The 27,593-nt window shown below is 39.7% G+C and overlaps 1 protein-coding gene across 1 annotated transcript in view; it reads right to left on the minus strand.

Moving 5' to 3' along the window:
• The window catches only part of dnah7 (dynein, axonemal, heavy chain 7), a 58,192-nt gene that overhangs the window by 20,301 nt on the left and 10,298 nt on the right, over window positions 1-27,593 (minus strand). Inside the window, 25 exon segments of the mRNA XM_056754293.1 lie at window positions 285-631; window positions 782-1,112; window positions 1,267-1,496; window positions 2,084-2,956; window positions 3,536-3,755; window positions 3,832-3,958; window positions 4,089-4,257; window positions 4,505-4,660; window positions 6,113-6,310; window positions 8,020-8,241; window positions 9,260-9,391; window positions 11,807-11,983; window positions 14,406-14,588; window positions 15,404-15,553; window positions 16,684-16,932; window positions 17,024-17,122; window positions 18,869-19,081; window positions 19,873-20,000; window positions 20,207-20,309; window positions 22,177-22,345; window positions 22,437-22,546; window positions 22,854-23,066; window positions 23,244-23,384; window positions 23,513-23,711; window positions 25,598-25,791. Coding sequence (XP_056610271.1) covers window positions 285-631; window positions 782-1,112; window positions 1,267-1,496; window positions 2,084-2,956; window positions 3,536-3,755; window positions 3,832-3,958; window positions 4,089-4,257; window positions 4,505-4,660; window positions 6,113-6,310; window positions 8,020-8,241; window positions 9,260-9,391; window positions 11,807-11,983; window positions 14,406-14,588; window positions 15,404-15,553; window positions 16,684-16,932; window positions 17,024-17,122; window positions 18,869-19,081; window positions 19,873-20,000; window positions 20,207-20,309; window positions 22,177-22,345; window positions 22,437-22,546; window positions 22,854-23,066; window positions 23,244-23,384; window positions 23,513-23,711; window positions 25,598-25,791 — 5,333 coding nt within the window.

Consider the following 27,593-nt stretch of genomic DNA (forward strand, 5'->3'; position numbering starts at 1 on the left):
TGTATATATATGTGTTTTTCATTCATATATGTACTGTGTGTGTATGTGTTTAGAAAACTAAAATTAATATCCACAGTACACAGACAAATATAATTTAAACAGAAACTGTTATTCTAGATTGACCTGCTTAGCAAAAAAACTGTGAAGACAATTTTGGTGAATGAAACTAAAGGGATACATAACTGCATCACTGATCCATTCTATGAACTATAAAATGTCACTAGCACATACATCCATTGTTGATTTATATAAGTTAAAGGCCTATAAAAACTGTTCTAACTCACTTATCATACGAGTCCATGGCACAAACCCATTTACAGAGTCCCTCGGCAGCCGTGGAGGCCAAACGGATCTTCTCCGGTACAAAGTCTGGGATAGTGATGTATTTGTTGCGAATAATGCTCATGTAGTTGGGTGGGATGTTGTCTTTGTCGTACTCGTGAAGGCTCTGAAGAAATCTCATATCCCCTAGCAGCTTCTTCGCTGGACCCCAAAAATCTTCTACCTTTTTGCCGGAGCCCGAGGGATCTGGAATGCGGTCTGGTTTAATGCCTTTGAGTATGCAGATGGCTTCCATCACCAGCTTTACACCAGCTGGAGGAGCCTTCATGGTTTTAACCACAGTTATGTCCTACAGGAGATGGTACACATCCAGTTAATGCTTATATTGGTGGTATGGAAGAGTGTATTAAGACTGTTACTGATGTGCATCTGTTTGCCAAGGTGTTGTGTAACTGACAGCCAGTATTGTATTATATTGTTTGTCGCTTGTAACTCTGACCTGTGCAGTGAGCGTATCCAGCGCATCCAAGGCAGTTTTCAGAATAGGCAAAGCTACAGCCAGGTCTGCGTCACATTCATCTTTGATCGCCTTGGCAGCCATTGCCTGCTCATTAGCCACTGCTTCATCCATACGAACCACCTTCTCAGTCTTGGCCACCTCAACAGACTCCCTCTGGATGACCACCATCATCTCATCCACCTCTTTAGTGGCCATACGCAGCTGTGGCTGAAGGGCTTCCAGCTCCCCCTGCATAGTGGACACCTGAGCTGCAGCCGATTCCAGCTTTCGGAGACCGATCTCATATCGACTCTTCAACTTCATGACCTCACTGTGACAACAAAGGATATGAAGCTGTTATAAATATTAACATGATCATCTTTAGCATCATCAATTATGCACTACTAATTTAATTTACTTTCTGTTTACAAAGTCAAAACACAGTCAAATGACACAACATGTTGACCGGGAGCGAGATGCCTTACGCTCTTCTGAGCTGGAGCAGGTGCTTGAACATAGAGATGAGCTCCAGGTAAGAGGTCGGTGTGACGTAGTTGTAGCGCTGCAGCTCTGAGAGGAACCGTGCGGAGAGATCGATGGTGGAGGTGTGGAAGCTTTTGCACATGCTGATGCAGCCGGCACGGGTGCTGTCCGTCATCTCAACATCTTCTAGGAACCGTGTAGCCACAGCCTGCAGTGCGTCTTCCGGCCAGCTCTTTAAAAAAAGGGTAGTGTTGAAACAATGGTTTATCACACTTTAAATCTTGAATTAGTAACTAAGACATGTTATTTGAAAAAGTATTACAATTTTAAAAAGATCAAATTAAAATAAAAATAAAAAATATTTTTTATACAATAAATTTTTTTGTTTGTTTAATTAAAATGTAAATATTTCAAATTAAAAGTGTATATAAAATGTTATGTAAAAAATATTATATTTTATATAAACTCTATAATATTAATAATAAAAATAATAATAGTGAAGTTTGTTTTATAAATAAGTTATAATTAATCATATTAATAATAATAATCAAACATGTATTAATAATAATACTAATAATTCTAACATTGGATTGTGAAAAACAAGAGAAAGTTATTACATTTAAATACAATAACTATTTTTTTTATTGATAAATTAACTGTGTACACTGATAAATCAGGCTCATATACACCAGGAATGTGATTTTAAAATGTAAACAGGATCTATTTTGCTAATATCTATTTTGAATTTGACTTTAAAGCTAAGAATTTATGCTCGTGATTAGCGAAAAACAACAGCACAAACAGTGGTACAGCACTGACCTGAAACCAGTCGATCGTACAGCAGTTAATGAGAGCAGGAAAGCGTCTCAGACGGCTTCTGAAGGTGTCGCCAATGGGACTCATAGCCAGAACAACATGCAGCTGACTACGACAGCGCTCCAAAAACATGTTAAACAGCGCCAACGGACTGCCGTCCGTCTGTTTACTACGTTCACGCTGACGGTCCAAGACCCTCATGCGCTCACAAATCTCCTGCTTCTCATCTACGGCAAAGAGATTGGGAACCTCGCCAGTATTCAACAAGTTGCTCACGTCCTCCAAAAACGACTCCATTTTAATCTGAGTATCAGTAAAAAGGAAGACTCCGTGAGTTTCACCAGATGTGGACTTCTGCATGATGAGTTTGAGATCATCGCGCCATTCTGCCACTCCGTAACTCTTGGAGATCTCCACCTGGAAGAGTTCTGCCTCAGCCATGTGAGCTGCCAAGCGTGTCAGGGACTGACGCCCGCTTCCTCCAACTCCCACCAAGAGAGCGTGACCACGGGGCTGTTTGAGAATGCGGGAGATTCGACAGACGTGCTCGATGGCGAAGCGGAATAGAACCAGATTCATAGGAGCCTTGCTGATGTTGTTGTACTCATCGAGATGGGCTTCCACCACCTGACGGAGGTGCTCGGGGTTGCCCACTTCACGGTAGTTTTTGTCTTCGCCTTTGGGGTCGTGGAAATCACAGAACATGAGGCTCCGGAGGTCGTCTTCGGTTACACGCCCGTCAGCGTCGCTGTCTAGATGCTTAAAGAGCTGATGAAAGTCTTCTTTCAGGTGAGATTTGGAGACGTTCTCCAGGAAGTCCACCATCCAGGCACAATCAGACGGGTGAACCAAACGGTCATAATACACTCTTAAGACCTGCATGACATAAAAGAGTACATAACATGAGATCATGAAAATTAAATTTCATGCAATGTGTAATGTTGCCGTGTTTGAAAGTAAGCAGTCTGCCAAGTTGTAAATCCGAAGGTGAATGAGTAACAAAGTTATTGGCTTGGAAAAAAGAGAGCCGACTCAGAATCACACAAACGAGTCATCCCTAGTCCGATTCGCGAACCGCCGCGGATGTACGTCACTACATATTGTCCCCGGCTACGTTTTGCTAGGACTGCCCCCGAAAACTTCCCTCTTCTCCACCAAACACCATATCTTGTGAGCCTCATTCGAGGTAAACCAATCACAGCAGACTAGACAATTTGAATTATCACGTCAGACTAGGCTAGGGGAAAGGAGGGTCTTTGACAGATGAATCGTGGAACGAACCATTTGAAAGTCAGTCAAGAAGTAAGGTAAGAATAATTACCTATTATTACAAAATAATAGTGTTCTTACACCTTCTCTGTCCATTAACTTGTTGTTGGACACAAAGTTATGTACTTTTAAAGTGTGAGTTCATGTTTATGGAAAGAACAGTTTTGATATGGACAATGCAGTTACCTCATGCACCCACAGGCGTTTGATGGCGGTAGGATCATCTGCAGTTTCGGGACGGGATAGGCAGATCCCCTGGATGACACGGGAAAAATCTCGAAGGTTGAAAAGATAGTGAGACTTGGTTGGGGTGGGTAGAAGGTTTTTGGTGGCTTCCTGGTACACCGACATGGTGGCGCTGACAATCTGAGAGGTGATGCTGGCAAACGGCTTGGGAAATGGAAATCTAGCAGGCAGAAAAACAAGAATATAAAAAACAATACATTTTTTACGTTGATCACATTTGTATGAAGTGTCATTACCGTATGGTGAGGTGCCAGTCCAGAATTCTTGAGAAGATGGTGAACATGGTTTTGTCATCAAATTCATTAATGGTCACTGTATTGAAGTGACGTAAAAAGCGAGGGGTCACAGGGTTCCTGCCTCCACCTGCACATGACAATGAATGTCAAACATAGAAAAGCAGTGCAGAAATGACACTTGTTGCTTGATCCATTCTTTGATTTCAGATTCGTTTACATGATCAGCTAAAACCAAACAGAAATTCTGACGAACTCACCAGGTGGACCCATGGCACACATGATCTGAATGTCAACTAAGCTGATCATGGAGCAGTCCTTCATATCATACCAGTTCCAGTGGTCAAGCCATTGTCGCAAGAGCTCTATTGGAGGCTGGGCTCCATAGGTTTCTCTTGCTGGCATGTTCACATCATCCACAAACACCACCTGATGAAAACCATCAAGAGCTCAATTTTTTGTCATTTACGGTATACTAATGCAATTTATGCACAGCATAAAGCTTCTTAGTATAGTTTCATGGCAATTATTAATGTTCTATGTTATTTTAAATGGTGATTAAATAAGTCAACTTGGCAATCACAAACACCATTTGCCCAATACAGTTATGGGCAATTTAGCCCAACAATCACACTAAAAAAAGCATACAGTAAGATAAAAAAGTATTTTAACTTACCATTTTCTTTCCCAGTGGAGGACCAAACACTCCTTTCCGTCTTTTATCAAGTTTGGACATAATAATGTTTTGAGTCTGCGCAGCTGTCGTTTGGGCTGAAAAGTTGATCAGAAGAGGACTGTACACATCCTTCTGGAGACGGTTCAGTAAGAAGTCCTGTGGTGGATTAGTCGAAATTTACATTTGCATTAATATTCATCTTACAAGTTTTAAAAATAGAGACTCAAAGCCTGAACTGTATTGATATTAATATTAAGTTTTGATATTAATGTATTTATACACGCTTTACATTGATCCACCCATCCATTCATCCCTATTCCTATATATATAAACGTATATACACTATGTACTGTGTATGTGCCAGACTTGAGTACTTTCAATAAAGAGATGAAATGCACAAAATAACTCAAAGTTTTAAATTCCTAATCCAAACAATGAAAACCAATAACATACAAAACAAACACTTGTTAAGGATCAGTTTGGTCTCAAATAGTAAATGTAAATGTAGGCACATTTCAGCAAGATATTTAAAGGACCCTGTGAGTTGTGCTTTAAACACATAATCTCTTCCATCCCTCAAAACTCAGCAAAGAGCCATATGGTACTGTTATCCAGCACCTTCAGGTGTTTCACATTCCCAACATGAAGAGTTTTCGATTTCATCAAGCACTCTTCACATTTCTGCCAAAGATTTATGAGGGAAAACTAATAAACTTACACTGAAGAGAGGTGACGTGACAGAGGGCCTATAAACTGAGAGAAAAATGTAATTTATGTAATGTAAAAAAAGATATTTGGAAGAATGTCTGTAACCAAACAGATATCTTCCCCCATTTACAGTCATGGGAGTCAATGGGGGATGAGATCTGTTTGGTTACAGACATTCTTCCAAATATCTTCCTTTGTATTTAAAAGAACAAAGATATTTGTACAGGTTTGGGACAATCTTGCGGTGAGTAGACAAATTTCAAATTTTTGGTGAACTATCCCTTGATCTGGCACACATAGTAAGATGACTTATGTGTGTGTGTGTGTGTATGTACACCAATAACACCTTAAAGAAGTTAACAGGTGAGTGTTTCTAACTGTGTACCACCAACAAAAACAGTGTTGTGTGTGTTCCTCTCTGTTGAAAGAGGGCAGGTGTGCGAAGTGTGCCACAGTTGGTCTCGAACCCTCACCTCATTCATCACTATCTGCTGACATGCCATTCCTCAGCACACACGCAAACATGCGCAGGTGTGTGTGGGGGGTACGTTAGAATGAGCATGTCCAGAGCATCTAATGGTTTCATGCTAAGGTGGCCAACATGTGTAGAGAGATAGTTAGTTCTGCACCAGGTACAGGACTACACCTGTGTATAGGACTAATGGTTTTCATCTATGTTGCAAAAAAATTTGTGGTTCCAGAGATATTGAACAAAAATAAAATCTGTATACCGCATATCTTCTTAAGTTTTACAATTCATTTTCTAATCATTATGGAACTGTCGAGTATTTCACTGAACGCATCTTATACTATAAATAGTGGATATTTCAGACTGGAAAGGGAAAGTTACTAGGACATTGAGTTTTATTCTTTGTGGTGAAGGTGCATTGAAACACTCACTAGAATGTAGACGCTCTTGCCGGTCCCCGTGGGGCCCACAAAGACAGTGGGCTTCTGATGAGTGATGAGCATCTCCATGAGGGCAGTGTAGCGTACAGTGTTCTCCGTAGGCACAATTATTTCATTGAAATGCACATCTTTAGGGATGGGGGCCACAGGTTTCAGCTGTTCAGTCCACAACTCCCATCTGCCTGGACCCTGTGAGAGCATCAATGCTCATGTAAGTCGTTTAGACAAGGTTAGTGGCTTTTTGTTCGCTTGGCGGTTTGTTCTGATTTATTAAAAATTTTGTTTGCACGTTAACGGTGCATTGTTTCTAAGTTTTGCCATCACAACATCGTAACAGTGAATTCTTTGTAGAACCCTTATAGGCTTTTATGGGCCTATTCATTTTTCGAAATGGCTTTTATCCACAGCAGAAAAATGTAAGCAATGGATAATCAATTTCTTTTCTAATAAATGACATTTTCAGCATTTAATGATGCATGAAATTGGCAAATTAGTCCAGGTTATGCCTGAAGTTTTATTACACGGGGATGATGCTTGTGATTTATAACAAATAATAAGACAGATTGCCTCATTCGGGATGTGGAGGGTGTGCTCCCTGAGCAGCTTGCTTGTATATCAGGACAAAATAAAATAATCAGATTCCCCTGCTTCAGGCCCCTAAATTTAGTGGTTTAATGTTCATTTATTGTTGTGTGTGTTCTAAATACAGAGTCTAGTCAAGATGGCATAAAGAACTCTGAGATAAATTGAGATGTTTCTTAGTGTAATAAAGCATCGCTTCTGGACCGGACTTTTTAATTTGCATACATTCATATGCATGCAAACAAATGTAGTGTTCAGGCAAGAATGTGCATAGAAGTTTTGCTTCATTAGCGAGTTTGGTGAACTTTGATCTAACAAAATTCACAAAAACAAAATGATGATGTAACAAGAAAGAATCTAACTGTCTCAGATATCTTGACTCAATACAAAAAGCACAATTATACAGCATATAGCTTTCCTGTATTTTAGTGATAAGAGAATTGCGTTAACAACGTAAGGTTGTGGGTTCGATCCCAGGGGATTGCAAATACCTATGTAAAATGTATAGGATAAAAAAATGTGAGTCGCTTTGGATAAAAGCGTCTGCCAAATCCATAAATGTGAAATTTCATGTATATTTTTGCATTAATAAAGGTATATCCCACCAAAAATAAAAAAAATCTGTCATTTACTCACTCGGAAATTGTTCCTTGTTCCGGACATGTATACATTTTATTGTTCAGTTGAACACAAAGAAAATATTTGGAAGAATGTTAGCAACTAACAGTTTTGGGGTAAATTTTATAATTTTTCTGTTCTTCTGTTCTGTTGAACTCAAAATGAGATATTTTGAAGAATTTAGGAAAGCAAAACGTTCTGGGGCACTTATGGCTACCATTTGAATTTTTTTCTACTATGGTATTCAATGATGTCCCAGAACTGACATTTTTCCAAATATCTTTATTTGTGTTCAACAGAACAAAAAATATATAATTTTTTCTTCTATGGTAGTAGTAAGAAATGTATACAGGTTTGTGAGTCCTTCATGATTCATGAATTTTCATTTTTGGGTGATTATTCCTTTAAAACGGATTTAAAACGGATATTAGGAAGCCCTAGTACAGGACGTCATTTCCTATTCTCCATACAGGTTCTTTGTCATTCTGCAATTTCAGCTTAATAAGACTGCACATTAACTAATGCAAATAGACAACAGCATTGAACTGTGTTAGCAAGAGAATTGGGTAGTTGAAGCATAACATGCCCTTTGATTTAAATCAACATCGATATCTTGTGTTAAAATTAATAAATCTGTACAAAAACCCCAAAAGAACCCAATTTGGGCTCCCTCGGGTGTGTTGAAGGAACATTCTGACCTCTCTGAGGAAGCGGTATTCATAGAGGGTGCCCTCGGTGGGTAAAGGCACTGTCAGCTCCTTGGCGGGGGGTTCCACATGCTCAAGGATCCCATGGCTCGTGCGTGTCTTTTCGCTGAGACCACCTGCCAGCATCTCTCTCACCAGACCATCAAACTTTACCCGTCCAACCTCGGTGCAGCTGGCCCCGACTGACCACATGAGGCAGAAAACAAAGATTCCCTATGCAACAGACACAAAGCAGGCTGGTAAACAATCTGCAGATCGATGGTTTCCTAAAATGCAAAAGGTGTATCACTTTATATGTAAGGTTAGAACGGAGATCTAAGAGTAATTACAGCATAATAACATTGATATTAATCAAAATAAGACATCACAAGTATATTGCTCAGTTCTGTAGTCCATTCGTCCTCCATTGCAGAAAAATGAGAAAACTGTGATATTTGGTGATAATTGGCCTAAAAACCAGTATGTTTCAGCATTTACATTATAAACAGCTTGTTTTATTCTCGCTTTTGTTTGATTGTTTAATTCTCACATTTTTCTTCTTATGTATCATATTGGTTTAAAATAAAGGATCTAAATCATTATTTCATTCACTGCTCTGTTTAATCACTACCGTACGCTGGTGACCTTCCCACAACCGTTATCAATTATTCAACTGTACCTTTAGATCAATCTTCCTGCAAAAATGACAATCGATACAAACACTGCTGCCATTGATTTAGGACAAAATGATTTGTGCGCTTTGAGAGTAAAAAAGGCTTTAGGAATGTGCAATTCTCTGATGACCAGCTGAGGGAAGGCAAATAAAGTCGTTCCTATCTGGAGGGGGAAGCTTTTTTGGGGCATTGATCCTGTACCAGCTAATCGATGAGACTCAACGTCTGGGTTGGCACTTTTTGATTTACTGATATGATCTCTGTCTCTGAGGAGCAGGTGAAGAAAGATTATTACCTTCAGAGGAGAAATGCAGACAGTATTGACTGATTTCAGCAATACTTCAGACAACACGAAAAAAGTTGCCATTGGCTAAAGAGATGACCTTTCAGGGCTGAGGTATTTGCAGGAAAATAATGTACTCTGCCCATTATCTAATGTCTATATATTTATACACCTATTCTATCTCTATATCTATGAGTCAGGTGAAACAACAATGAAAAAACTTCCTTACAAGCTGCAGGGGTGTTTTGGCTGGTTTGTGTTGCTAAGATGTTCTAGGGAGCTGGTATCTCCTTACCTCAAGCCAGGAGCAGATGTCTCGCTCATTCATCTCCTTCATCTGGCTCTCCTCTCTGAACTCGTCCATCATGCAGTCCATCAGATTCATAAGAGACTTCACCAGGCTCGTGTTGGACGTGGGAGATAATTCCTGAACATTCACACAAAACACACTCCATTAGTCTGGAACTGGAACCTAGAACTAGATTGTGACTCGTCATGACTCTTGTGCCATCATAATGGGCTGCTGTGATATTAGGCAAGATGAGAGAATAAATAATAGCACAATTTTGAATAAATGATGAACGCAAGATGATTGTAAACAATTTATCAAATGTATAACTCTCCTAATGAAGAATGTATTAACCAATATGTATTACAAAACACTAACATGCAAAAGTGGGCTGTGTGGACAAGTTCTACTGAAAAAATCCCATTATTAGGTTTTATTCTACTTAAAATGCATCGCACACATGTACCATAATTGAACCATGCTGGTAATAGCGGAAGCCTGCTATGGAAATTCTTTCTATGCTTAATTTAGAACGTGGAACATCGTGTCACTTCCTATTCCTTTACACTCCTGTTAGTGTGAAAATACAGGTTTGTATTAAAAATAATAGGCGATTTTCTCTAGCCTCAGTTGATTATTAACTTGCAGCAGAGGAAAATGTTAAGTTAGTCACTCTGTTCTTAGCAATATGCTGCTGTATACGTCTGTTTCCAACTCAACACCTACCATTCTAGAACCAGGCAAAAACAGATGAGGGGGAAATAAGTAATGCTTTAATATTTTATTCATTATTTCTTGTTTGTTTGGTTAACTGTAGTTTTAATATTTCAGAATAGCTTGAATTATATAAGTTTTGTTTTCATGTTAATTGTAGCTTCTTTTTCTTAGTAATTTTGTCACTGTTCTATTCATTTGTTATTAAATATTATGGAAGTTTATTTTTTATTTCATTTTTTGCGGATGAATCAAAGTGGTTTTAACTAGGCAAACAAGTTCCTAGTCCGATTTGCGAACCGCCGCGGATGTACGTCACTACCAGTGATGCCAGTAACGCGTTACTTAGTAACGCGTTACTCTAATCTGACCACATTTTTCAGTAACGAGTAATCTAATGCTTTTCTTTTTCCAAACCATTAATCAGATTAAAGTTATTTATCCAAGTCAAAGTTAACGTTATTATTTTTGTCATTTTCCTTGGTAAAAATATGTATTTTTTGCTTTCTTCTTACGTCTCAGGGAGTGAAGTCACGTAGCATTATGCAACAAGTCACGTTTTCAGCATGAGGACAATTCATGTGTAATAGCCCCTACCACACAGCGACACACACCTAAACAACAATGGAGGGAGGAGATGCGCGTTTCTAGCTGGAAATACAGTCACGAGTTTGTGTCCGCTAGATGACAATATTAAGGTTCGTTGTACTCTCTGTGCTGGCGTCAGAGTGCTATCTAGCTTCAAAAACACTACGTCAAATTTGAAGAAACAATTGGAGTCGCAGCACTGCACAGTTCAATTTACAGAGCAAGTCCCACCAGGTTTTGCGAAGCAGAGAGCAGCAGGTCCCCCACCACCAGAACAACAAATGCTGGACTTTGGTGCAAAACCAGTAAGTGGGGGAGAGTTGAAGAAGTTGGTCGGGCAGTAGTGACGCGCGGATGGCGGTCAAATTCGCGGGGGCTGCGGATGAATCGAAGTGGTTTTAACAAGGATGACTCAAGTACTGGGTATGTAATATGCAACGACTGTGAGGCAATGAATGTATATGAATGCCATAAAACTGGTTCATAATGTATGACATGTTAAAAAGAAATTACAGTAGTACAATAGTTACATTTATAAATAATGCAGATTATAAATAGTATGTTTTGCCATTATTAAAGTGTTAACAGTGAAATCAAGAAAATCAGTCTTTATATTATTTTTTATAAAAACATGTTTTTTTTCAGGAAATAGACCAAGTTCAATTTAAAATGTCAGGAGATACATTGTTGACATTACTGTTAAAAATACACTTCCAATAAAGTGAGTGTTGGCAAAACCGATTGTCATTTTTGTGTGAGGCAGCTGGGTGTTGGCGGCAGCCGTTGAATGTAACTGATAAAGTAACGCGTAATCTAATTTAGTTACTTTTAAAATCCAGTAATCTGTACAGTAACTAAATTACTTTTTAGAGGTATAATCAGTAATCAGATTACTTTTTCAAAGTAACTGTGGCAACACTGGTCACTACATAGAGTCCCCGGCTACGTTTCGTTAGGACTGTAGCTCATGAGCCTCATTCGAGGTAGACCAATCACATCAGACTATGCTAGCGGATAGGAGGGGGTTAGATAGATAAATTACTGAACAAATAATTTGAGGTAAGAAAAGAAGGTAAGAAGGTAAGAAAAACTGCCTTACTAAATAATAGTGTTTTTACACCTTCCATGTACATAACCCTGTTAGTGGACACTCCATAAACCAAAGTAGGACCTTAAAAATCCCTAGTTATGTACTCTTTAACTCATTTGGAAAGCACTCGTTTATTGTGAGCAGTACAGTTAAAGTTGTACCTTAGTCCCCCTGCGGATGAGCTGCAGACACGCGGGCAACATACGGTCGAAGAGGCCCGTGATGAGGTCTTTGTGTATGGATCTCATAGTGGACGGCAAAGTGTTGAGCCAGGACAGCATCAGAGGCCGCCATCCCAACATGTGAGGCTCCATGTAGATCATACCACACCGAGATACCTGCACAGAGAACAAAAACATATCAGTTTAAACTGTGTACAGAATTGTCTGTAAAGGTGAATAAAATACAGCCTTGAAAGAGTAGTAGCTTTAAACCAGTTTCTGATAAATGAAAAACAGTTGTAAGCTGAATACAAACTTGTGAACATATCGTGACATGTCAAAGGGTGTTCACATTCAACTGAAAAAGGTCAAAAACTTTTGTGTATTATTTATCTGGAACTTTCATTTTATTCCCCTGCAACAGCAGCTGCACTGAGTTACTCATAAAGCCAAAGGTCTTGTACAGTTAATGGTTTGATGAATAGCATATCATCAAGGTTACGTGATGGAACCAGCTGTGTGAATATGGTTTCCGTGAAAAGAACGTGAGAATTGTAGAGGTGCTAGTGAACAGGGCACCTGTGCACGGTTGTTAAACCACGGGAGAAATGCGGGTCTGGTGTGACCCCTGAGAAAACGCTCCCTTGAATTCTCATTGAACTTTGGTCTAGTTTGCAGCAGGCCAAGCTTCCCTATTTAAAGAATCCTGAGAAATGTGAAGCGAGAGAGAAATAGGAGACGAAAAGAAACGGTTTACGTTAGGGCTACAGCCAAAGCACTTTCTTTTTCTGACAAAGCGAGGCGAGAGATGCACACAGATTTGATCTCTTCTCAATGTTTCCCTCTGGCTCCATCTCCGGCGTCTGCTTTGATCTGATCCGGTGGCAGTTACAAACAGCAGAAACACACACACTTTAGATATCGCTCTAACATGCTTCCCTTCTCTATAATGCGCTTGTTAAATCTCCGTCATCATCGCCCATTCTTTTGAATCAGTCTTGTACCCACGCTGGGTCAGATAAAGCCGGCATCCGTAACTATAAGAGCCTTTCCTCGGGCTGGGACGCGCCGGGCAGAAGCTTCGTCGAATACAAAGCCATCCTAGCAGAAGACGCAGAGATAAAGACGTAGAGGAAATCGCGTTGGTGTTTCTGAAACCAGAAATCCTGAAGCAACATGCCATTATGCCATTCACGGGCAGGATATGAGAGGGGGATGAGCAGCGTGGGTGTATCATTGTGCCCCTGCCAGCGATTTGGTAAGGCATCTTTTGACTGGTTTGCTGGAAAAAGTCCTCATGTGGTGAACAACAGTGACAATCCTATTTGACGGCCTACTTTTATTGCATTGCCAAACATCAAAGAGAGAGTCTGTCTTGAATTCCATGCCAAATTCTGAGAGACGTCTCCTCTGATAAGACTATATCAACTTGGGAAATGTGATGACATATTTTCATCAGATTTCATCATTCTTTTGGCTGCACTTTTTTTCTAATGGAAACAAATATGTGAAATGTTGGCTTCCCCTTGAAGATGGAATAAATTATAGGAATATATTATACGGATATTAAAAATGCCTGCTGATCCACCTCTTGGAGTCATGAAATTTGAAGCACGAATTATGGATATGTGTACATGATATATGTATATACAGTATGTAGAATTATACCGTACGTCCGAACAATATGATCCATGTGCTTTAAAGCAGTGGTTCTCAAACTGTTTTGTTGTAAGACCCCTTTTGTGTTGAGTGCATCACTTTGCGGCCCCCCAAATAAAGACTTATAATCTTACATTTTAATTAAACCAAAAAATATTTAGTTATACATTGCTGAAACATCAATTATTTTGGTCGGTGGTCTTATTTTTCTGATGTTTTATGGCACAACATTTATGATAAATTTCTATATTTCATAAAACGCCACAAAATCTGTAGCCCCCCTGGAAACATCTTGGGGCCCCCAGTTTGAGAACCACTGCTTAAAAGTATTCACATAATTAGAATTTTCTTTTGAGATAGAAAAAAAGTGCAACATGTTCAGAAACCATACTAAAACTTCATAAATCTAAATTTTCTCCCCGGTTCAAAAAGACTGATCTATGTATCAACAATGCCTATTGGAAGCACAAAAACGTTGTCCTAAGCACTGTGAGGTGAATAAAATGCTTCCTTGTGGGGCTCCTACCACTCTGCAAATCCTTAAGATTGGGTCCTAGTGTTCGAAACAAACATCTGAATGTTTATTTTTAACATGATCATTTTAGTTTGAACGTAACTGTTTGACTGGCAAATTTCAGAACTGGTTGTCTTTCAGTTCCAATGTAATGCAAAGAAGCTGTTATTGATGGATGTGGGATGCCGAAAATGATATTGAACATGACAGCAAAATCACAGCGAGTGGAGCATTGGACCGCAGCGATCCGTGCTGCTGTTCCTTTCACATGCCAAGGGATGTTTCTGGCACATAAACAAAGAAAAACTTTCTAAAGCCCGAAAATCAGAAGAAAAAATATGACCAATTATTTTAGAATGATCTGATACATCCAGTTATTGTTTCGAATGTTAGATTAATTGGTTTAAATGTGATTGTTCATCTCACCGTGGCTGGTGAAGCCACCTCAAGGTCCATAGGTTCAAAGAGGAGGCTCATCTGTGGGGACATCTGGATGATCTCCCCACTCATAAGACAAAGCTTTTTGTTGTCATCCAGCACAGTGTTCATGTTCTCAATCCACACCGCATCCACCGGCCCATCAAAGATCAGCCATTTTCTGTCTGGACTCTGGAGAGGAGGTTGGACAGACACTGCCATTACTTTAAAATAGATATGCATGGACATTTGCATGTATTATACATGTTTTTTCCTAATGTTTTCTAAAGGTTGTTTAACTGTGTTATCTGGGTTGCTGTGCCTCCCCTTACTCTATAAAATTATGAGTTAAAAATGATTCCCATGAATGTTTTGCTTTGGTTTAAACACATCACTTGAAAAGCATCCTTTTGTTCCGGCCTAGTTCAGCTTTTCATTAAAACAGAAATAGATTTTTCCTGATAAAAAAGCAATGATTCTGAAGCATTCGTTCATTGCCGTGAGCAAAGAAGTGGCAGTCAAATAGAAAACGATGTATGAAGCATACTCCTGACACCTGTCTGCTCTTATTGCTTTTTATTCTTCAATTTCAACTATTAGAGGATTCCTCACATTCACAAAGACATTGGTGTAGTCATCTCTTCTGCCAGAAGCTGCTTTAACGCAAGCGTTTCTTTTGTAAGCCACAGATACAAGGCTTCAAACTATAATCTTATGGATTGAGGGTACGACTGCGCTACGACAGCACCACGAACAATATCAGCTTAAAAGATGACACATATTCAGACTTTGTGTTACCATGGTGAGCGAAACATCACAGCTGCATGTCTCAAGCGACAGAACTCAGTGTAGAAATGCCTTTAATTTGTTGGCAGAGGATTTAACAGTCATTTTTCAAACAGTAATTGCCATCATTTATGTATCCAGCGGTAGCTTAAACACGAAAAAATATCAGTACATGGAAAGAAATTTAATGGAAAAAATCAAATGAATGAATGGAACTGTACCTGAGATGTAGCAAATCCCCTATAGCTGACAGCCAGGATGCCATCTGACCATTCATGGGACACAGGATCGAACTGGCCGTACAGCTGGCCCATGGTGATAGACTTTGGGTTGATAACAGTGATCTGAACCTTATTCTCATCCATCAGATCCTGCATTCAAAACACTTTTATTACTCGTCCTTAAAAACAATTGAAATTTTTCTCATAACAGTTACATATATTTCTGCAACATTACTTTTTATAATATCACGAAATCAATAAAGTAACGCAGTGATTTACAGCAGTACCATCACTAATGTTGTTTGTGGACACAAACAATCATTTTATTGCAGTCGTGATTTATAGACTTCTTAAGCAATCCAAATGAAACCATTCGGCAATCAAATATCTCAAATGTATACAATAAAAACTCATAAACATTTGTCCCTGTATGAAAGAAATTTACTTTGTGAGAATGGTTTCTATTGTGGTATTTTTATTCAATACTTAAAAAAATGAACTATCAGTGTTAGTTTTACTAACCTATCTTTGTTCACAGTACTAAAAGAATGGAAAAAAGGAAGTACAGTCGGCTTCACTCAACAAAGTTTTCGATTGGTTCACTTAACATTGTTGAGTCAAACTCAAAACCCTATAATATTGGACCTATTGTTCAGTTTACTTAATATAAACAAGTTAATTCAACACAACTGGTTGAGGGGGAATTCCAGCTCCCAGCATGCTTTGCATAAGACTGTATTCAGGCAGTACAGTACATTTTGAAATTTAATGTTATATTAAGTGTTTTTCAGTAAAGAAGAGTTTGTTGTATTTTGGAATTGAGTGGCACAGGTGCTTAGGCTGTGAGCGGTTAAAGCGCACTCATGATGTGTATTGCATCATTCAATGAGCAATAAAAATGTTAATGCCAGTAATGAGATGTCTCAATGAGATTGATTTACATAAAAAAGTTTCGTCAACTTTACCTGAATTTTATTTTGTTCACACAATTAAATTGTTAATTGTAGAAACTACCCAACATCTTTGCGTGGAACCACTTGACGCTACATTTTTATGTAAATCCAACAAATCATATTTTTGAGTGTTTGTGATTCACATCCTCAATCAGTTGAGTTCACAATCTCTGAGTACCAAAAAGTACATAAAACAATCCAAAAAAAAAAGAAAAAAAAGTTTATATTGTATCTTCAAAGTACAGCGTTTCATGCAAATAACTCTACACCCACTGCGACTATCTAGGCATGAAATACTTTTTGTGAAAAGTTGTCCAATTACAGCACCTTCTCGCAGATGTCATGCAGGGCTGCGGCAAGCACGCGGTAGGCAGACGTCTTCCCGCCGAAAGGCTCTCCCACCAACATGAAGCCGTGACGCACAATCATCATTTCATAGATCTGAAGGATCTTCTCGGCAAAGAAATCTGTGACCTGCAGGTTCATCTTGCCGCTGTTTTCCTTAATGGCCTCGAGCAGCACACTGTAGTCTGGTTTGGGAAGTTTGACCCCAGGAAACAGATCAGAGGTGATGCCCTGCATTTAAAATTGTTCGAGAAAAATTTGAGAACGACATAAAACATTTCTGGTTTATACAGTATTGAATGATGTGTGGATGAGGGTGTACCTCAAATAATGGCAAATCATGTGCCAGAAATTTGGGAAGGTTAACATCGATAATAGATCGGAGCAGCAGAATATCCTCATTCTCTTCTGGAAACTTCAGCTGTGACATGTTAAACACAGGGAGTAAAAAAGGTTTGACACTTAATAACACATTTGCTTGTGCTGTCACTTTTGGAAGTCTCTAGGGGGAGAATGGCATTCAGCCACATTGTCTTTGTTCATTCTTTACCATCACAGTCATTTGCAACAGACACCCGAGGGGGTTCCAGCATGCCTTTGTCTCCAGAAGTAATTTCAAGATGGCAAAAGAGTGCAGTCTCGGGTGTGATGGTGCAAAGATTGCTGTGAAAATGACACCGACGTATTCATTTCACAGAACAGAAGAGATGACACAAGCAGCCGCTATTCAAATTTGGAAGAATGAGAAAAGCGAGCCAGAGCTGTCAAGGTCAGTGCCTGTTTCTCTTCTGCCTATTTCAGCTGTGACAGATTTGATTTTTGTGACTTTGATATTTCAGGATCACACCACAGGCACACTACCAACCAAGAAATATATCCACATGAAGAGTGCATCAAAATAAAGGTGTCACTCTTACAATCTAACGAACCCGGACACATTTTACTGGTATTTTACAGGATCTCTGTATAAAAAGGGCTTTATTCTGAGCACACAATTTCTACATACAAAGTTGGGTTATTTATGCAATAGTTGGATCATGTAGTGGATGATAAATCACTAGTGATGTTGGTTTAGACAGAAACTGTGAATGTATACAGCCATACTCTGTTATTCTGCTACCTCACGTAAATACACATTATATTGCTACTATGTAGTTATGCAAAGAGAATTGCTAACTTTGTCACTTGTTTTACATACAGAACATGTCTTGCTGTCAGAACTGTGTTTATGAACAAATATATTTATTGTATTTATTGTCCTGTAACTGTAAGAACTGCATCATTGGCTAGAAATGCACACTTCTGCATCTTTTCACCTACTATTGCACTTGTGCAAGGTAGAGTGACAATAAAAGTGATTTGATTTGAAGAAGATATTTTGAAGAACATTGTTAACCGAACAGTGACTTGCATTGGTTTTGTGTCCATACAGTTTGCTCGGTTACCAACTTTCTTCAAAATAGTTTATTTTGTGTTATGCGGAAGAAGGAAAGCCCTGTAGCTCAGTCGTAAGAACATGGTGCTAACAACACCAAGATTCTGGGTTCGATCCCAAGGGATTGCACATACTTAGAAACAAAATGTATAGGATAATGCAGTGTAAGTCACTTTGGATAAAAGCGTCTGCCAAATGCGTAAATGTAAATGCATAAAGGTTTGAAATGAGGGAAAATTAATTACAGACTTTTCATTTTTGGGTGAACTATCACTTTAAGGACACATAAGCCCCATGAACGCATTGCACTGACCCAGAATTCATGAAGGACACAGGGTTTCAATACTATTTTTTCAAAGATCTGTAATTCACATGGTTGCTAGCGTAAATTGAGTGTGAACACTATTTATAGTCAATGTCAGATTCATCTGGCTTTGATCCACACGCGAGGGAAAGAGGAGACGAAGCGTGCAATGAGAATTGAGATGAAGTGGAAATGCTTCACTCTTTTGACTTTTGGTGGTAATTCTTTACTGATAACAGTGGCAGGTAGAGAGGAACTGAATCAGTTGGAGTTGGTAGTCACTTAGAATTGCTTAAACAAATATGTTGACGCCTAGAAACAAAAGCTGCGTAAAAACTAAATAAAACACATTAATTTCAAGTTCAAAACTGAATGCACTTTGAGAAAACCTCAACATAAGAGATGTTTATAGGGGATACAGTGCCTACCTTTAGGTTCCCAGCGGCAGTCAGAACAGATTTCACAGCTCTCATGCCGTAATCATAGTGATGCTGGGAGGAGAGCTGCTCTGAGCACAGTCTATACGTAGCTACAATCTTCACTGAGAGCGGTCGTGCTCTGACAAATCCACAAGAATAGAGCACAATCTCAGCTATTAGAGCATAGTCTGGCACCATCATAGCTACTGTCCGGAACAGAGCCTGCGGCAGACAATTACACAACTCTCACAACCACAGATGCAGCACAATGGACAATACTGAAACCAACAAGAGTGTAATATAATAAGTAAAGATATTATAATATATTTCTATACATACAGAACATTCTATACATACATAACTTCAGTATGAACAGGAAACCTGATATAAAGTTTGACCGAACATTTTTTGTGTTTAGTTGATCGTGTTATAATACTTAACTGTTTTAGTAAAGAGATAAATCGGACATTAAAGGAACAGTTTATCCAAAACTAAAACCATCATTTACTCACCCTCAAGTTGTTCCAAATCTGTATACATTTCTTCGTTCTGATGAGCAAAGAGAAAGTTATTTGGAAGAATGATTGTAACCACGCAGTTCTTGGCCATAATTGACTACCATAGTGGGAAAAATATATTGGTAGTCAAAATTGCCCCAAAACTGGTTGTTTAAAATATATTCTTTTGTGTTAAACAGAACAAAGAAATTTACAAAAAAAATCCTACTATTGTAGTAAATAGTGGCCAAGAACTTCTTGGTTCCAAGCATTCTTCCAAATATCATTTTCTTTGTTGAGGGTGAGTAAATGATGAAGGAATTTTCTTTTTTGGGTGAACTGTTGCATCAATAGTGTTGCATTAGTCATTTCATGTATGTAAACATAACATTAGACCACCACGGCCTAATACACTATTTTGCTAGGTTAAAGGTTAGTTGAAGCATACAGCATGACATGCTCAATTTATAAATGACATAATGCGTATATGAGTGTGTGCTGTAATATTCTCCATGCCTTTAAGTTATCGGGTAGTTCAGAGCGCCCTGCGTATCCAGGGTTCATGGTGATAAAGACAGCACAGGTTGGGTTCAGTTTTAGCTCGGTTCCCTCAAACAGCAGCATCTCAGCATGGGCAGAAATACCTATAGAGGAAAAAGACCAGACATTTGCATTCAAACTAATTTAACCCCATTAAATTCATCTAATGCTTCACTTGACTGAACTCGATTTAACAGGTTCTGATGTAGACCTCTAAAGTTTAATAACAAGATGATTTAAATTCATTGATTGATTTCTCAAATACGTCTGCACAGCAGATAGTATTCTCAGTGTGCACGCAAACACGCACCTCTCTGAATGGTTAAAATTTGCTGAGCCACCACTGAAAGCACCTCCAGATCAATGCGGTTGAACTCATCAAAGCAGGCCCAGGCACCAGACGACAACAGGCCCTGCAAGAGACCAAGCAACTGTAACGTGACTCAGCACGCAACACGCAGTCTGAGCATTCCTGTGCTGCAAGATATCAGGAAACTGACAAGAGGGGAGCAAGATGACATTGAAATCGTAAGTCTGTGCAATTGTAAACTCTCTGATTAAGATACAGCTGTAGCTCGCTGATAGCGCTGAGGCTTTGATGCAAAGACGCGCCAATCTTTGCTAGCACAGCAAACTGAAAGGAGAATTGTCATGTCAGTATTAAAATGCTAGGTCCAGAAGTATGAGATCACAAGTCAAAATGTTTCTTTTTTGCAGTTTTCCTAATTTAATCAATTTGTAAACAAAACTCTGAGTAAGAGTTTTTGACTTAATTAGAATTCAGTTTCTTAATGCTTGGTGTGTGCCTCTATGCAGTATACATTGATACTTTTTTTTTGTGGAAAATTATTTTATGGAAAGACTTTTTGAAAACAGAGAATTATTTTGACCAAACAAATATTTCATGGAGTCTAGTTTATTGCCCAATTTTACCTTAACCAAAACAATTTGCTTTCTACGTTTTTCGGTAATTTGACGGGTTTTGACCATATGTGAAAAACAGTAAAATTTCATTAAATTACCTTGTTTTCAACATTTAATATGAACAGTAAAATTCTGCAAAATTACTTTTTTACTGTGTATGCTATTTAAGGTCAATGTCAAACAATGACCCAACCACCATATTTAAAAAAATATATAAAAAATCTATATATTATCTATAGTTACATTGGTGCCGAAACCCGGGAGGAAGGAGAGACATGCTGTCGGAGAGTCCTCGCCGCCGAGTGGCCTCGCGGTGCCGGAGAGTTCGGGCAGCGCGGACGAAGGGCGTCCGCCAGTGGCTGCCCGAAGCGGTGGCTCTGGGGAAGCGGAAGTGCACAGTGCGGCCACCGTCAAAACTTCGGTGGAACGGCGACCTTTGCTGCCGCGCCCCTGGGTCGAGGTGGGGTGGCTTTCGTCCAAGTGGGAGCGGGGGGGGGTGCCGCCGTCCGCCAGAGGCCGGAGCCTGTGTCCGTCCCCCGAGGGGGAGGAGCAGGGGGCGGAAGTGCCGGGTGAGCCACCGCCTGCCAGAGGCCGGAGCCTGCGTCCGTCCGCCCAAGGGGGAGGAACAGGGGACGGGGAACCCGCCCCGACTCCCGGATAAAGGAGGAGCCACCGCCGGCCGCCAGGGGGCGGACGGTCGAGCCGTCCACCGAAGCCCCAGGGCCACCGCAAGGCACCGCGAAGGAGAGTTCTCCGGCTGGTTGAGGAACGAGCGGCAGCATGTCTGGGAACCGGATTTTTTTTTTTTTTTTTTCCTCTCTCCCCTCTCTCTTTCCGGTCGCTCCGAGGGCTCCCGTCTCCGTTGTCTCGTCTCGTCGCTGCATACCCCCCACCCCACCCCCCCCGAGGGAGGGGGAGGGAGCTTGCACAGTCGCGGGGGTACCCCCCGGCCTGTGAGGGGTGATGGGGGTATGTAGTAGAGTAGGCGGGGCGAGACCGTGGTTCGAGTCCGGTGAGTAATTGTGAATTAGCGCCAGCTGTGCGCACACCGGGCTCGAATCACGTAGGAGATGGGAGCATAAAAGGAACGAGCGACCGGACCGTCGAAGAGAGAGGACCGGGCCCGAACTTGTGTTTGTATTTATATTTATGTTTATGTTAATGTTATTGCGCCGGCGGTCGTCCGTGAGGGGCCGCCGGCTATTATTACTTTATTAAATGTTTGTTTAAATGTCTTCCGGATTATCATCTTATATTCTTCTGCTGTGAGCTGCAGCATAATATTGCCAAGTTGCAGAATAACTGACACTTGTATAGCACTTCAAGACATCATAACTGTAGACTTTGTGAATGTACCTTAAAGAACTTGCCCAGAGCGATATAGTCCAGGCCATCAGAGCAGTTAAAGACCACACACTGCTTAGCTATGGCTTTAGCCAGGTCTTTAGTAGTTTCAGTCTTTCCTGTTCCAGCAGGGCCTTCTGGGGCTCCACCCAAGTGCAAATGCAGAGCTCCAAATAAAGTTCTGGTGTAGAATACATGTATTAAAGATGCAGCTCAAGAGAAAATGCAATGCCTTACAGCTGAGCATTATTCATAATGTAATGTATTCTGACCTGTAGCAGCGGTCAGTCAGAGGGGTGATGACCAAGCGTGGTGTGTTTCCAAGATATTCATAGCCGTAGGCCAAGCCAGCATTGATCATCTTTGTGTGAAGCTGGTTTTCCTGCAAACATCAAACCAAAGAGTCGAGAGGAATGGGAATCAAGCAGAATATAAGAGTATTGTCTTGTCCAGACAATAAACACACACCGTGAATATAAACATCAAGTCACAAGCACACACAAACATCTTTGTAAACTCTGAGAAATGCATTTCTTTCACTTATACACAATGGCTTTCAATGTGATTTTGCCTAAAGTAACGTTTGTCACCATTGGAGACCGACTGTGTTCCGTGTTCCTCATTAATTCTGGATTGATTACACACAGAAACATTTCAATTACAGCCTCTCAAAATGACTCATGACTCACGATCCAGTAGTAGCGCAGCTGGCTGAGCCACTCAAAGTTGGTCTCATCATCCACACCCTTCTGGACCAGAGAGGCCAGCACGTCCCGGGCGTGAACGTCAAGCACCACCAGCGCTCCCAGCGTTACCCGGTTCTGTTTAGACAGCTTGCCACGCACCAGGGTCACGATGTCATCTATCTGAGAATTGTTTTGTTCCAGATAGGCCTGCAGAGCCTGATGTAGAGCAAAGCAATCATTCAGTTATTTAATGAGATATTACACAAGGGACCATGATGCATGGAAGTAGCAGAGCTGTGAAGGAAAGCTGTCTGGGACAAACGTGCAAACGTTCAGCCATCATAATAAATAAATCTAAATGAAACGTTCCGGATTTGAATGTATGGTACAGACCTTTGGTCCCTTTGCGATGGCTTCATGAATGTCCTTCGTCCAGTAAACCTGTGAGACACAGAGCACCGTCTGACCTGGCCAGGCCCGCACCCAGTTGATCCTTAGATCTTTGGGATATGCTTCGAATGCTTCTCCAATCACCTGACAGCCAAGAGTCGAGATAAGCAGTTTATATTATTTTACACTTTTCACAAACAAATAATCCTCTCTACCTTATTTTTGTATTCTGAACTACAGGATGTTTCACTGTGAAATACTCATTTCTGTACCTTGTGTATGGAGTGAAGCATGCCACTCTCCAGCTCCAGGAGCCATTGTTCCACCTGTCCACGAGCTTTAGAAGTAGAGATGACCTCCATCAGCTCCACCTCCTCCCCTTCGCTGCTCCTCATATGAGTGATGTCCAAAACGTCAGTGAACACGACGCTAGCAATGCCCTCAAAACACTTCTTCAGGTGGGGCTGCACTCTGAAATACAAAGTCAATATATGCGAAGTCAATATACGGTTTCAAATCAACCACATACACAAACTGCGCATGAGCAAGTTCATAGACTGCCCTTAACTTCAGGTATGCATTCGCAAATAATAGAGTTACCCTTAAGAACCGGCTAAACTTGGCCCTTAAATATTTTGAATTTAGGCTGCAATACCAAACTCAAGAGCTTGATGTCAATGTACCATATGGTTACTTCAAATGTGATCTTTACTTATATCCTAATGATTATGGGCATAAAAGAAAAATCAATAATTTTGACCCATACAATGTATTTTCGTCTTTTACGAAAAATGTTCCTGTGCTACTTAAGACTGCTTCTGTTATCCAGGGTCACAAATGAGCATACAACAAAATTCAACAAATGTTTATTTACTACAATTATTATAGAATAAAATAATAATATTAATTAATATTAATATTAACATAACTTAAATACAATATAAATAGTTTTATTATTAGGCCCTGGGCTTACTGACAAACTAACATGAAAATAACAGCAGTCCAGGCGGGCGCTTCCTATGAAATGTTCTATAACAGTATGGTCACTTCTAATGCAGGTTTAACTTTCAATCTGAGGCGGCATTCTGAACCAATTCCATTATGATTATATATGACTAACACTCATATGTACCTAAGCCTGGGGTTTTGAGAAAATGCAGTGAATGTTTAAATTGTGAAACCCTGTCAGCCCTTGTCACACCTCTGCAATTTAGATTTCACTCTTTCTAGAGCTCTTAATATAGCTCTCAAATGTAATAAGTGCTCCATAAAGATAGACGGTGGCAATGAAATACCCGGAGAGAGAGAGGAGAGAGAAGGAGATCCAGCGATCACAAGCAATTGCTGGTCAGCATTAGTAACGGAGAGTAATGGCAAGGCAAGCTAAAACAAACAGTACAAGTTATGCAAGACAGAAAGCCCCAGCTTCTCTGCACATATTCATTATTACACAAATACCTGGGGTGAAATAAGGCAACATTTGCTTATACGTCAAGAGCCTGCACAAGGGAGCAACATCATAGAAAGTAGGGCAGAGTGTCATATGGAGAAGAAAAAGCGCCATAATTAACTTCCCTCAGTAAATAGTGGGTTTTAAGAGGTTCAAAATGAGTTTTTCAAGGCCATGGTGAAGTGAAATTGCTTTTCATTCGTCCTTCCTTGTTCTTTAGGCCCCTTATGCTAAACATAAGCCACACTGGATAAGTACGGTAACATTTAGCATTCCTTGAATATGCCCAATGAGACATGTCAAACTAAACAATGTGACAATGAAAGCTTAAATAAATTGTTTTATGTTTTAGTGAATTATATCCAGTCAACACTCTTCATCAATGAAATTGCTGAAAAGTGCTTATTTATTTTTAGCTAAACTATAAAACCTCTCTACGTTGTTTTAAATGATTTTTACTTGCAGTAATAACATACGCCCAATACAGTTTTGTAAAACTAGCAGCTCAACACATCTAAAATTGACCCAAACTTACAGCACTGCGAGTTTTTCTATAAATAATTGATAAAGAACAGACTGCTCTATCATAGTTCCTTCCATCAGGCACTCATCCAGCCTGGCCTATCATGAATCAATCTCACACAGCAAGACTAAAGAAAATAGAAGCCCTCAAAATCAGTTCACCTTAACCGCTGACAAACAATTTTCCCCAAGCCTATAAATCATGTTGTTTCCAAAAATGTCTCTACTAAGCCTCTTTCCCTGAACGTGTGTTGAAAGTGTGAAATTAACTCACAGCACACTAACAACACTGTCAGGACTACCTGAACAAAACACAAAGAACTCATGACACTTCCTACTGAATACAGTTCCCAAAGTCTGAATTCTTCTCAAGACTTCACAGTACCTGGTTGGGTCTTTAGTCTCAGAGAGGATCTCTAGCAGCTCATCGTTGGACAGGAAGAAGAAACGGGGGAAATACAGTCTTTTCTTCTCCAGGTATTCATTGAGACCCTTCAGAATGAGCTCCAGCAATTCATTACTGCGTTTCATTTTGTCGAGCATCTTGTCAATCGCCACGACAGCCAGAACATGCTTGTCCTAAAAAAGAAACCCAATGTAGTAGAAATAATAAAAAAGTGCTTAAAATAATACATAATATTAGTAATATTTATTATTGAAATATATTACATATTTAAATAATATTGATTATTTGTTGTTATTGTTGTTGTTGTTTATTATTATTATTAGTAATACTACAACTACTACTACTAAGAATAACAAAATAATAATAAAATAACAATACCATAATAACAATAATCAATATTATTTATACATTTAATATAAAATAAAAATAATAATAATTATTGACATTTAATAATGGAAAATGTAGGATAAATGTGGTGCTTGAAGCAGTTGCTACGGTGCTCTCAGTGGTTCCTGGGACATGGCTAGATGTCCTCTAGGATGCTCTGGAAACAGTCTTACTGGACCAAGTCCAAAGTCTGTTTTAAAACCATATTAAGGTTCAGATCCTTCCTGCAATATAAGTTAAATCTGAGTCTTTTCACCAGACTTATAACAATAGCATACCTCCCCTTACCAGGCCACATAATTTTGAGACATCAAACATGTTAGTTGCACAGACGATGCAAGATATGTAAGTGTGCCGAGGAATAGTTACCGTACCTTAAAGTGATAGCCCTCCCAAAAATGAAAATTCTGTCATCATTTACTCACCATCTTGCCTCTTTAAAACTGTATGACTTCTTCTTGGCAGAACACAAAAGAAGATATTTTGAAGGATGATTTTAACCGGCACCCATTCACTTGCAAAGGTTTTGTGTCTATATAATAGAAGTGAATCGGTGACAGAACTGTTCGGTTACCAACTTTCTTTTGTGTTCTGAAGAAATAAGAAAGTCATACAGGTTTGAAGGTCAGTAAATGATGAAAGAACTTACACTTGGGAGAACTATTCCTATAAAGAGAGCACCACAAATTATTAAGGCGGAACATTTAGGCACATTTGACCATTGCTCGGCATGTTAGGCCAATCTCTAAAAAAAACTCCCTGGAAGGAGGCTTGTCTTAACCTTAAAATCATGGGTAATGATATAATACCTTCATACTAGTCCTTTCAATTCACTTCACCTGTACGAATGCGTTAATGAAAAGAGGACTACAGCAGTAGTCATATTTCACCTCTTTCACAAAAGAGTTCTTTTGTAAATACGTCTTCCACCAGGAAAAAAACATCCTGTCTTTAGCGTTCTGATTTTCAAAGAGTCATCCAAAGGTTGTCTGAAGGCCGTGTCCTTCATTAGAGACTGAGGAAACAACCGGACCCCCCCTCCCCTTCCTCCCCTCAAAGATGCTGCTCACCTGTAAAGAGATAATAATTGCTTTTTCCCCTTTTCCGATTGCTATTGATTTTCTATTACCCACGGTGAGTAGACTTAGAGCGCTCACGAAGAGATTGAAGTTTAACGATCACTTTTAAATGACAAAAAGACCCGAGTTTCCTGACAGAGACTGACAGAACTAATGAGGGGTTGTTAATAACCAAAGCCACCTCAAAATAGTCCCTTAAAAAGATACCATTGGATGACTGTCATGAAAGAGATAGAAGGGACGTCTCACGCCAGTTACTGTGTAATTATTCTCTCTTGCTGTCGAGTTAAATTACATTAAAGTGAGAATGTGAGTGCTGTCTGAATGTGCCTGAATAGAAGGCTTCTGAAAAGCATCTGCTTCCTTTCATAGGCTGCAGAAACACGCAGGTGGTTTACTGAACAGATTCACATGCTGATTCACACACGTAGCAAACGCGTGTTTCCTCATAAATGTGTTCTCTTTCAAAGAAATCGTTTCAAATGGTATGTGATCACTTTTCTTATAAC

This window comes from Triplophysa dalaica, chromosome 8 (assembly GCF_015846415.1).
Source record: "Triplophysa dalaica isolate WHDGS20190420 chromosome 8, ASM1584641v1, whole genome shotgun sequence".
In the NCBI taxonomy this organism is placed as follows: domain Eukaryota; kingdom Metazoa; phylum Chordata; class Actinopteri; order Cypriniformes; family Nemacheilidae; genus Triplophysa; species Triplophysa dalaica.